We start from the raw sequence: 14,618 nt of genomic DNA, 5'->3' as shown, positions 1-14,618 counted from the left end.
AATAGGGAAGTGGAAACGAGATCTTCATGCGTGTAATCACTTTCCTATAAGCTTTAAATCTCCCTCAGCTGAAGCAACAAGGTTCAAGATTTAATCTTATGGGATACAAGAAGATGATGAAATTTTAAGTTGCTTTGTTTAAGAATTTCCTGTAGAAATGCACTGTGAAATATCTCAGTCTTATGCAAGTTTATTGCATTTTTTTCTTTTCAGACATTTCTCCAAATATTTATAGATGCAAACAAAGCAGTTTGGAGAAGTTACATGGAAGTTATTGGAGTTCAAAACCTCAACTTCCATAAGATATATCTTATCTGATATATCAGGCATGAGAAATATATAATTGAATATTATATATATTCGAGTTAATCAACGATTTGGTCCCTCAATTATTGCCAAACTGTTAATGTAGTCCTCTAATTCCTTAATCATCGATTTAGTCCCCGAAAATAATTCTTTTTAGTCATTTTAGTCTCTCCGTCCATTTTCCGGCAACACTCCGGTTAGACCTCCGATTTACCAGGGTCAATTTTGTCATTTCATTTGTTTATTCACTTCGTACTTGCTTAACCCACACTTTGAGTTCGGCATCTTTCTCTTCCATGGAACCACACTCCGGTAACCACGCTCGCGCTGTGTCGATTGCATCTTCTCCAAATGCTTGACGTACAAACCCAACACTCATCATTCTCTGGCACCATTTCTCTTTACACTCATTCATTTCTCCCACATTTGTTAATATAACTAAACCAACCGAAAAGAAAATGACATCAAAAATGGTGTCGTTGGCGGGGATGGCATTACGTTTTAGCCATTTGTTTCTAGTTGGAAGTTAGACTTTGTTCGTTGTTTGAATGCTTGCTACTTTTTCTTTGTTTTTATTGCATTTCATTGTGTTTGTACTCACCCTCACCAACTAATTGTAGTTGTGACGAGAAAGTTTGTTGACCCGTTTTTCTTAGGATTGAATGCACACAAGATATCAAAGAGGAACATAGGACTTTTGGCCTTTGAACTCGAGATTAACAAAGCAATCCGAAGACGAACAACACGAGGACCGATTCTATTGCATGATATGGCATCTTCAAGTGGAAGAAATCATACACAACGAGCGGCTCAAGGATGAAATTCTAATATGCACACACCACCAAACCAACAAGGAGGGACACCAACTCATGTGAACCAACCACCTATAGGACAAGGAGTGAATGAAGAACAAAACCCGATTGAACACTGTGACACCCCGTAAATCTAAATTTTAATTGGGATTAATTGAGAAATTAATCCTAACCTTTCTTGGTAAAGTTTGAGGGCCTATTTAATCATTTTCTCTTAATTTTATATGATTATATATCTAGATTCACTTTGAACAAAGTTCACATATATAAAATTAATTTTATAGGGTCTATGCCATATTTGACGCTAACCATTTATGGACTTATTTAATTCATATAAATCATTTATAGTATGAAATCGCAAGATATTAAGTTCATATGCATTCCATTTCATTTATTTATTGACTTAATTCCATCACATTTTAGAGTTATTACTACGAAAAAATGGGTAACCCCAATACCTCCATTTTCTTTTTGTTCTTCAATCTGTGCCTAGTTTTTGCTTTCTGTAATACATCAGGGGACGATGAAAGGAAGGTATAACAAATTTATTTTTATCTTTCTTCTTGAAATATTAATTACTCTCAAAAGAAGCACACGATTAATCGATTACTGATCGAACGAAAATGTAAATGGTAGTTTAGAAAATTTTTTTAATCATAAATTAGTCTGATCTGAAATTAAAATTTCTTACCACCTTGATCGATCATTATTTATCTATCTTTACGTTGTGACTATTTGTGATAGCCACACATTGTGTATATGGGAGCATTGCCGTTGGGAGGATCTAAAATATTATTGTCGACTGTTCAAGACAACATTCTGTTCCATGCAATTGGACAGTAATATTCTGGATTATCCATTTCTATTATCTAATCTAACTTTAACTTATAAGAATCAATGATAGTTATATTATTCTTAAATTATATTTGTATTTTTTGTGCTTGTAAAGTTGTACATGATGTTTAAATTATGGCACTTTAATGTTTTTAACGCTATTATGTCAATGGATCCTTACCTATTTGATGAGTTGGTTGGATTAATATGAACATGTAATACTTATACCAAAAAAAAAATGTAATACTAATCATGAATACAGTGTGTCCCTTATAATAAGTAAAGGAATTAAAGTGTAATACTTTTGAAGAAAAATGTAATATTTTTATATTTTTTTTCAAACATATTACATTTTCTCATATAAGTAATAAAAACTTTATTCTTGATTAGTACTACTTTTTGACACTTGTCTTTTATATTTTAATTTTTTAAACAATTATTTTTATTTACTAAAATTAAAAATATTATTTAAAAAAATAGTTATTCACGGACAGCCACGGTCGTCTAAAGAAGATGGTCAAGGCCGCCTAAGCTTCTAGATCTGGAACGAGGGCTGCGTCTGTGGTTGTCCGGTCCTCTCCGGATAGCCACAGCTGTCCGTGAAGAAGACAGCCACCGGCTGTCCGGTGGTTGTTTTTTTTTTTTTTTTTTTTTTTTTTAAATAATGTTTTTTATTTAGTAAATAAAAATAAATTTATTTTAAAAATTAAAATATAAAAGATACGTGTCAACACCACATCAGTTTAACCCGATAAACAAGTCACTTTAGCCTTAATTGAACAATTTTACCGATTTAGGGGATTTGAATGAAGTTTTTGGTACTGATATTAGGTGACCAATTGCACTATCCAGTCCCCTTAGGGTGGCAATTAGACCCTTTTTTCGAAAAAATATTGTCCCAAAACGACGTCACTTTATATTGGCGGGAAAGTACAATGTTTTGATGGGCCAAAAGTTATGATTGTATTATATAGAAGGATAGAAGGATAGAAGGATACAAAAAGGAATATACTAAAACACTTTCAGTGTATAACAAATATTGGACCTTTCCGTGGAATTGCAATTCCTTCCAACCAAACTAAGGAATTTAGTGGCATTTGGAATTAGGTAGGAATTAAGTGGGAATGAAATTGATGTACAATTGTATTAAGGTTAGGAAAGTATTACAGGGCGTTTGGTTGGAGCGGGAGAATTATGTGGGAAAGGAATTGTAATTCCATGGGAGTTGAATTACTGGGAATAAAGTGGGAATTTAAATTCCAGTGTTTGGTTGACAGGAATAGAATTACTGGGAATTTCAATTCCAATGTTTGGTATACATGGGAATTGAAAGGGAATAAGTAGTATAAAGTCAAAAATGTCCATTATTGTTGTTAGACATTAATTTTAGGTTAAAAAAGGAATGGGTAATTTTGACTCATCACTATCTTTTTTTCCAAGGAATTAAAATCCCAGGGGGGACATGGGATTTTAATTGCATGAAAATGGGGGAATTGCAATTCCATGGAATTGCAATTCTCTCCAACCAAACTACGGAATTTAATGGTCTTTGGAATTAGGTGGGAATTAAGTGGGAAGGGAATTTAAAATCCCTCCAACTAAACGCCCTGTTATATTTGTATGGGTAGAATTGTACCCGCACGGATTTAGCTCAATAGTTCATTGGACAGACTTTGGGAGAAGAATTGTATTACAAATAGGAAAGTGTATGTACTGTAATTCGAATCTAAATTATATATAACCGATTGTTTCCAAAATTTTTATGCAAAATTATCCGTAATAAATAGTATAATAATGCGTAGAAATAAGTATAGAAGAAATGGATTCTTGAATTACCAATTCTTCCTTTTATGCAAAATCTTCCAATTAAATTACAAAACTTAAGAAAAAAAATGAGATTCTTGCTTTATTTGTTTTCCATCTTTACACAAAATCTTCTTAATAAATTCTAGATATTACTAATTGTTTTCCATTTTCCTTTTTTCAGCGAAATAAACTTATTATTATTAAGTTCTGGGTGGTAAATTATTAATATCGCATTTGTTTCCATTATTTTCGCACAATCTTCCTTATAAATTCTTTATATTACTGATTCTTTCGCATTTTTCCCTTTTAAGCGAAATAACATAATTATTATTACGAGTTTGGACGGGAAGTTAAAAAGAAATATTTTATTTTTTTTAATAGTATAGATATATGTAAAAATTTTCTACAATATTTTATAACGTTTTCAATCTAATATAGTTACATGATACAAAGTATTTTTTTAAAAAAATAATTTTTCAATTTTAATATTGTTGTATTGTATTATGAATAGAAATTTTAATGTAGAATTGTAGTATGAATAGAAAAGTAGGAAACAATATATTCTATTACACTATTTTACAATATTAGAATAGCATTTTGAATGTAGAATTGTAATACAAATACAAAATTTAATAACAATATATTCTATTAGAAATTGCATTTCACTATTTTACAATATTACACAAATCTTAACACTATTTTTGAGCAAAAAGTTAAAATGAATGATTTTTTTTATATTAATAGTATATAGATTTTGCACAATTTTTTAAGTACTAAATTTAAAATTTCTCATTATTAATCAAATATAATCTTGAAAATAATATTTTCACTGAATTAAAACAAAAGGGAAAAACCAATATGATCATATGTATGTTTGAATTCACATCTAACACACCCAATAAATTAAAAATCACAAAATCTTGTGTAAGACCATCGTATATATGACATGGACTATTTTTTTTAACAAAATTGTAATATATTTTCGTAAATCAATATTTAAAAATTACATTTTAATTTAAAAGTATTACATTGATTCACGTTAGGCGGTTTCACATATGATCAACTATTATAAAATTATGACGCAACCCTAATCAAGTTTGTCAGACTATTAACTTCATTAGTAATCATAAGATTGTATGCAAAGTGACGCAACCCTAAGGGAAACACACCACAATGAAATGCAAAAAAACACCAAAAAAATACACAATAGACTCAAAAAAATACACCATATAACTCACCAAACCCAATGATGTATTTTCAAACACTGTATGGTGTTTTTACTCACACCTAATGGTGTGTTGCTGGTGATGCGTACCTAATTTGTGTGCATTTTTTTTTGGTGCATTTCCTGACATTGATGGTGTATATCTTACTTAACTGTTGGTGTATTCTGAAAATCGTCACATGACCACACGGGAAGGGATCGCCACACCTGAGTGCGACCCTATATATATATATATATATATATATATATATATATATATATATATATATATATATATATATATATATATATGTATGTATGTATGTATGTATGTATGTATGTATGTATGTATGTATGTATGTATGTATGTATGTATGTATGTATGTATGTATGTATATATGTATGTATGTATGTATTTATTTATTCCTTATTTTTTAAATTATTGTAGTATAATCATTTTTTTGAAAACCTGTAGTATAATCACAATTTTCACATTAAGCCTCAATTTTGGAGGATATACTTGGTCGAGACTGTCTCACGGATCCTTATCTATTTGATGAGTTGGTTGGATTAATATGAACATGTAATACTTATACCAAAAAAAAAAAATGTAATACTAATCATGAATACAGTGTGTCCCTTATAATAAGTAAAGGAATTAAAGTGTAATACTTTTGAAGAAAAATGTAATACTTTTATATTTTTTTTTCAAACATATTACATTTTCTCATATAAGTAATAAAAACTTTATTCTTGATTAGTATTACTTTTTGACACGTGTCTTTTATATTTTAATTTTTTAAACAATTATTTTTATTTACTAAAATTAAAAATATTATTTAAAAAAATAGTTATTCACGGACAGCCACGGTCGTCTAAAGAAGATGGTCAAGGCCGCCTAAGCTTCTAGATCTGGAATGAGGGCTGCGTCTGTGGTTGTCCGATCCTCTCCGGATAGCCACAGCTGTCCGTGAAGAAGACAGCCACCGGCTGTCCGGTGGTTGTTTTTTTTTTTTTTTTTTTTTTTTTTTTTTTAAATAATGTTTTTTTTTTAGTAAATAAAAATAAATTTATTTTAAAAATTAAAATATAAAAGATACGTGTCAACACCACATCAGTTTAACCCGATAAACAAGTCATTTTAGCCTTAATTGAACAATTTTACCGATTTAGGGGATTTGAATGAAGTTTTTGGTACTGATATTAGGTGACCAATTGCACTATCCAGTCCCCTTAGGGTGGCAATTAGACCCTTTTTCCAAAAAAATATTGTCCCAAAACGACGTCACTTTATATTGGCGAGAAAATACAATGTTTTGATGGGCCAAAAGTTATGATTTTATTATATAGAAGGATAGAAGGATAGAAGGATAGAAGGATACAAAAAGGAATATACTAAAACACTTTCAGTGTATAACAAATATTGGACCTTTCCGTGGAATTGCAATTCCTTCCAACCAAACTAAGGAATTTAGTGGCATTTGAAATTAGGTAGGAATTAAGTGGGAATGAAATTGATGTACAATTGTATTAAGGTTAGGAAAGTATTATATTTGTATGGGTAGAATTGTACCCGCACGGATTTAGCTCAATACTTCATTGGACAGACTTTGGGAGAAGAATTGTATTACAAATAGGAAAGTGTATGTACTGTAATTCGAATCTAAATTATATATAACCGATTGTTTCCAAATTTTTTTATGCAAAATTATCCGTAATTAATAGTATAATAATGCGTAGAAATAAGTATAGAAGAAATGGATTCTTGAATTACCGATTCTTCCTTTTATGCAAAATCTTCCATTTTAATTACAAAACTTAAGAAAAAAAAATGAGATTCTTGCTTTATTTGTTTTCCATCTTTACACAAAATCTTCTTAATAAATTCTAGATATTACTAATTGTTTTCCATTTTCCTTTTTTCAGCGAAATAAACTTATTATTATTAAGTTCTGGGTGGTAAATTATTAATATCGCATTTGTTTCCATTATTTTCGCACAATCTTCCTTATAAATTCTTTATATTACTGATTCTTTTGCATTTTTTCCTTTTAAGCGAAATAACATAATTATTATTACGAGTTTGGACGGGAAGTTAAAAAGAAATATTTTATTTTTTTAATAGTCTAGATGATTGATATGTAAAAATTTTCTACAATATTTTATAACGTTTTTAATCAAATATTGTTACATGATACAAAGTATTTTTTTAAAAAAATAATTTTTCAATTTTAATATTGTTGTATTGTATTATGAATAGAAATTTTAATGTAGAATTGTAGTATGAATAGAAAAGTAGGAAACAATATATTCTATTACACTATTTTACAATATTAGAATAGCATTTTGAATGTAGAATTGTAATACAAATACAAAATTTAATAACAATATATTCTATTAGAAATTGCATTTCACTATTTTACAATATTACACAAATCTTAACACTATTTTTGGGCAAAAAATTAAATGAATGATTTTTTTTATATTAATAGTATATAGATTTTGCACAATTTTTTAAGTACTAAATTTAAAATTTCTCATTATTTATCAAATATAATCTTGAAAATAATATTTTCACTGAATTAAAACAAAAGGGAAAAACCAATATGATCATATGTATGTTTGAATTCACATCTAACACACCCAATAAATTAAAAATCACAAAATCTTGTGTAAGACCATCGTATATATGACATGGACTATTTTTTTTAACAAAATTGTAATATATTTTCGTAAATCAATATTTAAAAATTACATTTTAATTTAAAAGTATTACATTGATTCACGTTAGGCGGTTTCACATATGATCAACTATTATAAAATTATGACGCAACCCTAATCAAGTTTGTCAGACTATTAACTTCATTAGTAATCATAAGATTGCAAGTTTGACTCTTAGCAGGAGCAGTCTATTGACGTTATTGTTTTGAGCCGGTCAATTATATGAGCAACCTCGACTAGTTTACTTCATTGTGGTCATCCTTTAATTTGACTTGGTTCACAAAGCGGGATTTATATGCACACACTACAATAGTAGATGCGAATTTCTCTACTAACTCAGAAAATTATATACAATTAATTTTATATTTTTTTTGGTATTAATACAATTAATTTTATATGATTATATGCCTAAATTCACTTTCAACAAATTTTACATATATAAAATTAATTTTATTGATTATATGCCATATTTGACGCAAACCATTTATGGACTTATTTTATTCATATAAATCATTTATAGTATGAAATCGCAAGATATTAAGTTCATATGCATTCCATTTCATTTATTTATTGACTTAATTCCATCACATTTTAGAGTTATTACTACGAAAAAATGGGTAACCCCAATACCTCCATTTCCCTTTTGTTCTTCAATCTGTGCCTAGTTTTTGCATTGTCATCAGGAGACGATAAAAGAAAGGTATAACATATTTATTTTTATCTTTCTTCTTGAAATTTTAGTTACTGTTAAAAGAAGCACACGATTAGTCGATTACTGATCGAACGAAAATGTAGATGGTAGTTTAATTTTTTTTTAATCATAAATATATTAATCTGATCTGAAATTATAACTTCTTACCACCTTGATCGATCATTGTTTATCTATCTTTATGTTGTGACCATTTGTGATAGCCATACATTGTGTATATGGGAGCATTGCCGTCGGGAGGATCTAAAATATCATTGTCGGCTGTTCATGATAACATTCTGTCCCAAGCAATTGGAGAGTAATATTCCGGATTATCCATTTCTATTATCTAATCTACCTGAAACTTATTAGAATCACTGAGAGTTATATTATTCTTAATTTATATTTGTATTTTTTGTGCTTGTAAAGTTGTACATGATGTTAAAATTATTGTATAGTACTTTATTGTTTTTAATTCTAAATATAACCTTATACCATTAAATATTATGTTAGTGAAATAAGAAATACTAAAAATGAATTTACGTAATTGTATTTACTTTAATACATTACTTGCCAAAATAATTTGCTTAATTAAATATTATATTAAACTAAATATATTTTACTCTATATATGGAGTATTATTTACATAAACAAATATATATATTTTATGAATGCTACTAGCTATATTTTAATGTAGTCTCTGTTCATATACTTTCTCAACATACTGAAACACAAAGACCCAATAATGCCTTCACTGAGGCTCGAACTCACAATCTTCCAAATAGAAATCCAACCCGAGTTTCATTAGACCATATAGTCCTGGTACGTAAATAAATATATGGTTATTAGAAATATGTATATATAGATAATGTACACACACACACACATATATATATATATATATATATATACACACACACACACACACACACATTATCTATTTTAATATAATATAGATTATTTGATTCCTGTTATATATTTAGTCATTATTTTTAAAATTATTGTAGTATAATCATTTTTTTTGAAAACCTGTAGTATAATCATTTTCACATTAAGCATCAATTTTGGAGGTTATACAGTTTTACTTGGGTGAGACCTTCTCACAGATCTTTATCTATTTGATGAGGTGTGTCGAATTAATATGACATGTAATACTTATACTAAAAAATGTAATACTAATCATGAATATCGTGTGTCCCTTATAATATGTAAGGGAATTAAAATTTAATACTTTTGGAGAAAAATGTAATACTTTTATATTTTTTTCAAACATATTACATTTTCTCATATAAGTAATAAAAACTTTATTTTTGATTAGTATTATTCATCTTGACCCCACCTGTCTCACGGACAAGGATCCATGAGATGGTCATACAGAAGTTTTTGCCTAATTTTGGATACTTATTTTTGTGCAATGCACATATAAATAGTACTAGTAATTCATTATTTTCTTCTGATCTCCATTTGTTTGATATACATCCCAGTGAAAGTATAGCACGGCAGTCAAAGATACATACGTATGGAAGAAGCTTTAATGCATTGGCAGCAAAGTTGCTCCCTCATGAAGCTAAGATATTATCTGGTTTGAAGAATTTTAGGACTCCTTTACTTTATATTTGTCTTATTTTTATTTTTATGAGGTTATCAAAATATTTAGTATCATTTTTAAAATTGCAGAAAAAGCTGGAGTTGTGTCAGTATTTCCAAGTGTTAATCGAAAGCTTCATACTACACATTCTTGGGATTTTTTAGGAATGCCAATAACTGTAAAGAGAAATTTACAAGTAGAAAGTGATATTATTATAGGTCTCATCGATTCAGGTAAAAAAAAGAAAAGAAAATTATCAATTTTAATAACTACAAAAAATTAGTGAACAAAATCATGTAATTTGATTTCCATGTATAGCTAGTTAATTAATTGTTTGGATATATTTGATGTTGGTAGGAATTTGGGTCGAGTCACCAAGCTTCAATGATAATGGCATAGGACCTCCACCTGCTAAATGGAAGGGTAAATGCCAAAAGGGATTAAATTTCACCGGATGCAACAAGTATGTATAAATTTCACCTCCTAAATGTTGTATTCTCGGACACTTTATAGTTTATAGTGTATTTATGCCAACTTAATGGTGCATGACTGCATGTCTGCACGGAAAGCAAGGTTCGTAACCTGACCATATATATATATATATATATATATATATATATAAAATTAAGTTTCTGAGCGACTGAGTGTTTCCTGTGAAGTTGTGCGGTGATTAATGTGCGTGAGTTTGTACTTAAGATGTGTGAATCTACCAAGACTATGTGGTCTAGTGGTACTCGGGTTGGACTTCCATTTGGAAGGTTGTGAGTTCAAGCCTCAGTGGAGGTGTTATTGGTTCTTTGTGTTTCAGTAGGTTGAGAGCCAGGTAGTTTTATGCTTAATGTCTGTGAGATTAGTGTTCTTGATTAATACCATTAAAATTGCACATGGCCCTTAATCTTACTATAATATCTTTGACTTATATATTAATTCTTTTCACTCAACTTTGGTTTGAATGATTGAGATTTTATAAATGTGAATTATATTTGTTTATGCAGCAAAGTTATTGGTGCCCAAGCCTTCAGCCTTGTTAATCCCAATAACAGGAGCACTTCCCCAGCCGACTTCGATGGCCACGGCACGCACACCTCTTCCATCGTCGCCGGTTCAATGCACCAAGGCGCAAACCTCTACGGTCTCCTCAACGGAACAGCCCGCGGCGGAGTGCCGGCGGCGCGTATAGCTATGTACAAGGCCTGCGACAAAGACCTGTGTGAGGACGTGGACATCCTCGCAGCGTTTGACGCCGCCATTGCTGACGGAGTGGATATAATGTCGGTGTCCCTAGGCGCCCCGGCGTCATCCTATAATATCGATCCTATCGCAATTGGCTCCTTCCATGCCATGCAAAAGGGGATACTCACTTCTTGCTCCGCCGGGAATCGTGGCCTGCGGACGATGGTTGAAAATGTGGCTCCTTGGATCCTCACGGTTGCCGCTGCTTCCACCAATCGACACCTGGAGACTCAACTTCAATTGGGTGATGGACAAACATTCTCTGTAAGCCCCTCCCCTCCCTCATTAATTTAGGCAAAGTGTCAAATACGCAAAGTGTCAAATAGGCGCATCTACTAGTGCGAAGTGGTCAATTTCCACCACGAACTAAATTAAGTGTCAAATAGGCCCATCTACCAGCTAAATTTGTTAACTTTTTTTGCAGGTTGCAAACATGTTGCTTATTCCATTATTAAAAAATATATTAAAAAAAAAGGAAAGAATTTCAGCCATGGGCTGTCCGCACCGGACAGCCGGTGACTGCGTGTTTCACAGACAGCCGTGGCTGTCCGGCAAATACAGCCGGACAGCCACGACTGTCAAACATGAGGTCCAGATCTGGACCTCAAACGACCTAGAATGAGGGCAATTGCCATGACCGAATAATTTGAGACAAAGACATCTTGCGAAAGCAGTTGTATGTAGACACCAGACGAAGTGTTAGTTGTGACTGTGAGCTATGTAATTATTGGTATTTTTTCCCCAAATTGCTTGAAGCGTGAAAGACAGATTTAATCTTTAATAAAAATTAGTATTAATCTTTAATTTTGAAATACAAGCAGATAGTGCTCCCAGATATGTATAATTGTTTGGAGTAAACCCATCCTCTAGAACAGTAGAACCATTGACCTGAAGAAAATCAATCGAACAAATTTAACTGGTAGATGGGTATATTTAACACTTAATTTAGTTTGTGGTAGGAATTGAACACTTCGTAGTAGTAGATGGGTCTATTTGACATTTTTGTCAATTAATTTATTATGAGATATAATTACATTTTTAATCTAACACAAACTAATCAATTCCATCTCTCATAATTGTGTGAAAGGGAATTTCTTTCAACTTAGTTAACAGCGGTCCGTTCCCACTTCTAAATGGAGAACAAGCAGATATAAGCATGTAAGAAATTCTACATTTAACCTTCTTCTTTTTTTAATCATTTATTTTAGTCAGATGTCTAAATTTATTTATTTTTATTCTATAAATTAATTAAATGTTTGTTTTTAAAAGAATTATGTACTATAATTTTCCATTTTCAACCACATTAATTTATAAATTGGAGGAATATTATGTTAATACAGGACTTGTGACCTCGGTGCACCTAACAAAACTAAAGTGAAGGACAAGATTTTGTATTGCCTGACAAATAGTCGACAAGATCAGTTTGTACAGAGCGCGGGAGCTAAAGGAATTATCTTTTCAACTGATGGTTTCTTGGATGTTGCATTTCCCTTTAGAATACCCGCTACTGTTGTTAAATTTTCAGATATTAACGATAAAATTGGTAAATATATCAACTTGACAACGTAAGTTTTTAAAAAATAAAATTTATAGCACTTATAATTTAATATATTAATATATTATATATAGCATTATGTACACATCGAAATATCCATGCAGGCAACCAACGGCAGTGATTCACCCAACAAAAGTTGTCAATATTGAAGACACATTCGTGGCCTCTTTTTCATCTAGAGGACCCCAATATCGAGCCCCAAATCTCTTAAAGGTTAGAATTTTTTAAATTCTCTATTTTAATTTGATTCTTTATTTATCGATCACGAAAATGAAACCATCTATTATATATACTCGATCTCATCTCACACATCATAATGTTGTTGTACATGCATGTATAGCCTGATATATCAGCACCAGGGTTGAACATATTGGCTGCATTTCCACCTTTGACTTCTATAAGTGGGGATGTAGATGATACAAGAACCTCAGACTATAACATTTTGTCGGGAACGTCTATGTCTTGTCCTCATGTTTCTGCTGCTGCCGCCTATGTTAAGTCTTTCCATCCTGATTGGTCACCTGCTATAGTCAAGTCAGCTTTGATGACTACAGGTTAAAGCATATATATCAGTTATGTATTTTTCATGGATTTTTATGTGTCAACAAGGAGAGAGGAAACAAAGAGGAGAAGGAAAAAGGAAAAAAATAAAATCATTTGACGCATTTACTAAAAAGGAAAAAAAAAAAGCACATGTAGTTGACGTGCCAGTTTGGGCGCTGAATGTGTGCGTAACGTGCACAAAGTCTGTGCTTTGCTGCTTTTTATCTCTTGAGTGGGATCCATTAAAAATCATACCTTGCAGGAAGTAAAATGTAAGAAAAAATCATGCTCAACATCAACAAAAAATCACCTTTGATTTTTTAATCTCACAAAATCCAACAAAAAACCATTGTTATGAATGCCCTTAGCTTTGATGCCATCCCAAGTGGTCTACATATAATAACTATTATTATTTCTGATTTATTTTGGAATAATTAATGTGTTCAGGTTTATGTTATAACATTATCTTACATGTATCGGTTTCAGCAAAACCCCTAGGGGTGAAGGACAAAGATGCAGAATATGCATATGGAGCTGGAATGGTTGACCCGACAGCAGCATTGAATCCCGGCCTTGTTTTCGACATCGATGAAGCTGCCTACGTAAGTTTCCTCTGCAAGATTGGATACAATGGTTCTAGATTAGTTCAAATAACAGGTAACAAAACTAACGACTGCTCAACAATTTCATCGACAACCGGAAAAGATGGACTCAATTACCCTACCATTAATATTGATGTCCGACCAAATCTTAACACTACTAACTTCGACGGTGTATATCATCGTACTGCTATGAATGTTGGGGACGGTTCAGCAACTTACAAGGCGCAAATCGAATCGGAAAAGGGTTTATCTATCGAGGTTTCTCCCAATATTTTATTGTTCAAAAACAAGAATGAGAAGAAATCTTTTAAGGTTACTTTGTCTGGGAGTTATCCAAAAGAAATTACAAGGCGTTTATCTGGGTCTATAATTTGGAGTGACACTATACACAATGTGAAGATTCCAATCCTGGTATAAAGGCCAAGCCTTCCACCTTCCAATGCCTAAGTTACATGGTATTTCTTAATTATTGTAATTTTATATAGAACATATTTCTTTGATTCTCACTATTATTGATAAGCAATTTAAAGCTAATTAAATTAGTCTTAAACATAATTGAATGAACTCACGGGTGTTGTTCATGAGCAAGTAAAAGTCCTTGGGGAAGGGGTTGTGTAGATGTTTAAAAACTTTAAAGAAAATTACGAGTTTACCTAGCGAAATTCTTAATTCATCAAGTCTTGTTTGTAGCTATTGACTCAAAATGATTTTGTCAAAATTATGTGC

The 14,618-nt window shown here is 31.1% G+C and overlaps 1 protein-coding gene across 1 annotated transcript; it reads left to right on the top strand.

Moving 5' to 3' along the window:
- The first annotated feature begins 8,296 nt into the window (after positions 1 to 8,296).
- Positions 8,297 to 14,309, top strand: LOC109188566 (subtilisin-like protease SBT4.15). The gene is made up of 11 exons (XM_019339210.1): positions 8,297 to 8,383; positions 8,596 to 8,690; positions 9,856 to 9,953; positions 10,049 to 10,192; positions 10,317 to 10,422; positions 10,955 to 11,456; positions 11,617 to 11,627; positions 12,533 to 12,757; positions 12,852 to 12,960; positions 13,088 to 13,301; positions 13,777 to 14,309. Exons 1-11 carry the CDS (start codon positions 8,297 to 8,299, stop codon positions 14,307 to 14,309), a joined length of 2,124 nt encoding a protein of 707 aa, XP_019194755.1.
- The last annotated feature ends 309 nt before the right edge of the window (positions 14,310 to 14,618 follow it).

The sequence above is a fragment of the Ipomoea nil genome, unplaced genomic scaffold (genome assembly GCF_001879475.1).
Source record: "Ipomoea nil cultivar Tokyo-kokei standard unplaced genomic scaffold, Asagao_1.1 scaffold1436, whole genome shotgun sequence".
Taxonomy (NCBI): Eukaryota; Viridiplantae; Streptophyta; class Magnoliopsida; order Solanales; family Convolvulaceae; genus Ipomoea; species Ipomoea nil.
The sequence above is the reverse complement of the archived record's forward strand: the minus strand, read 5'-3'. Positions and strand labels throughout refer to the sequence as shown.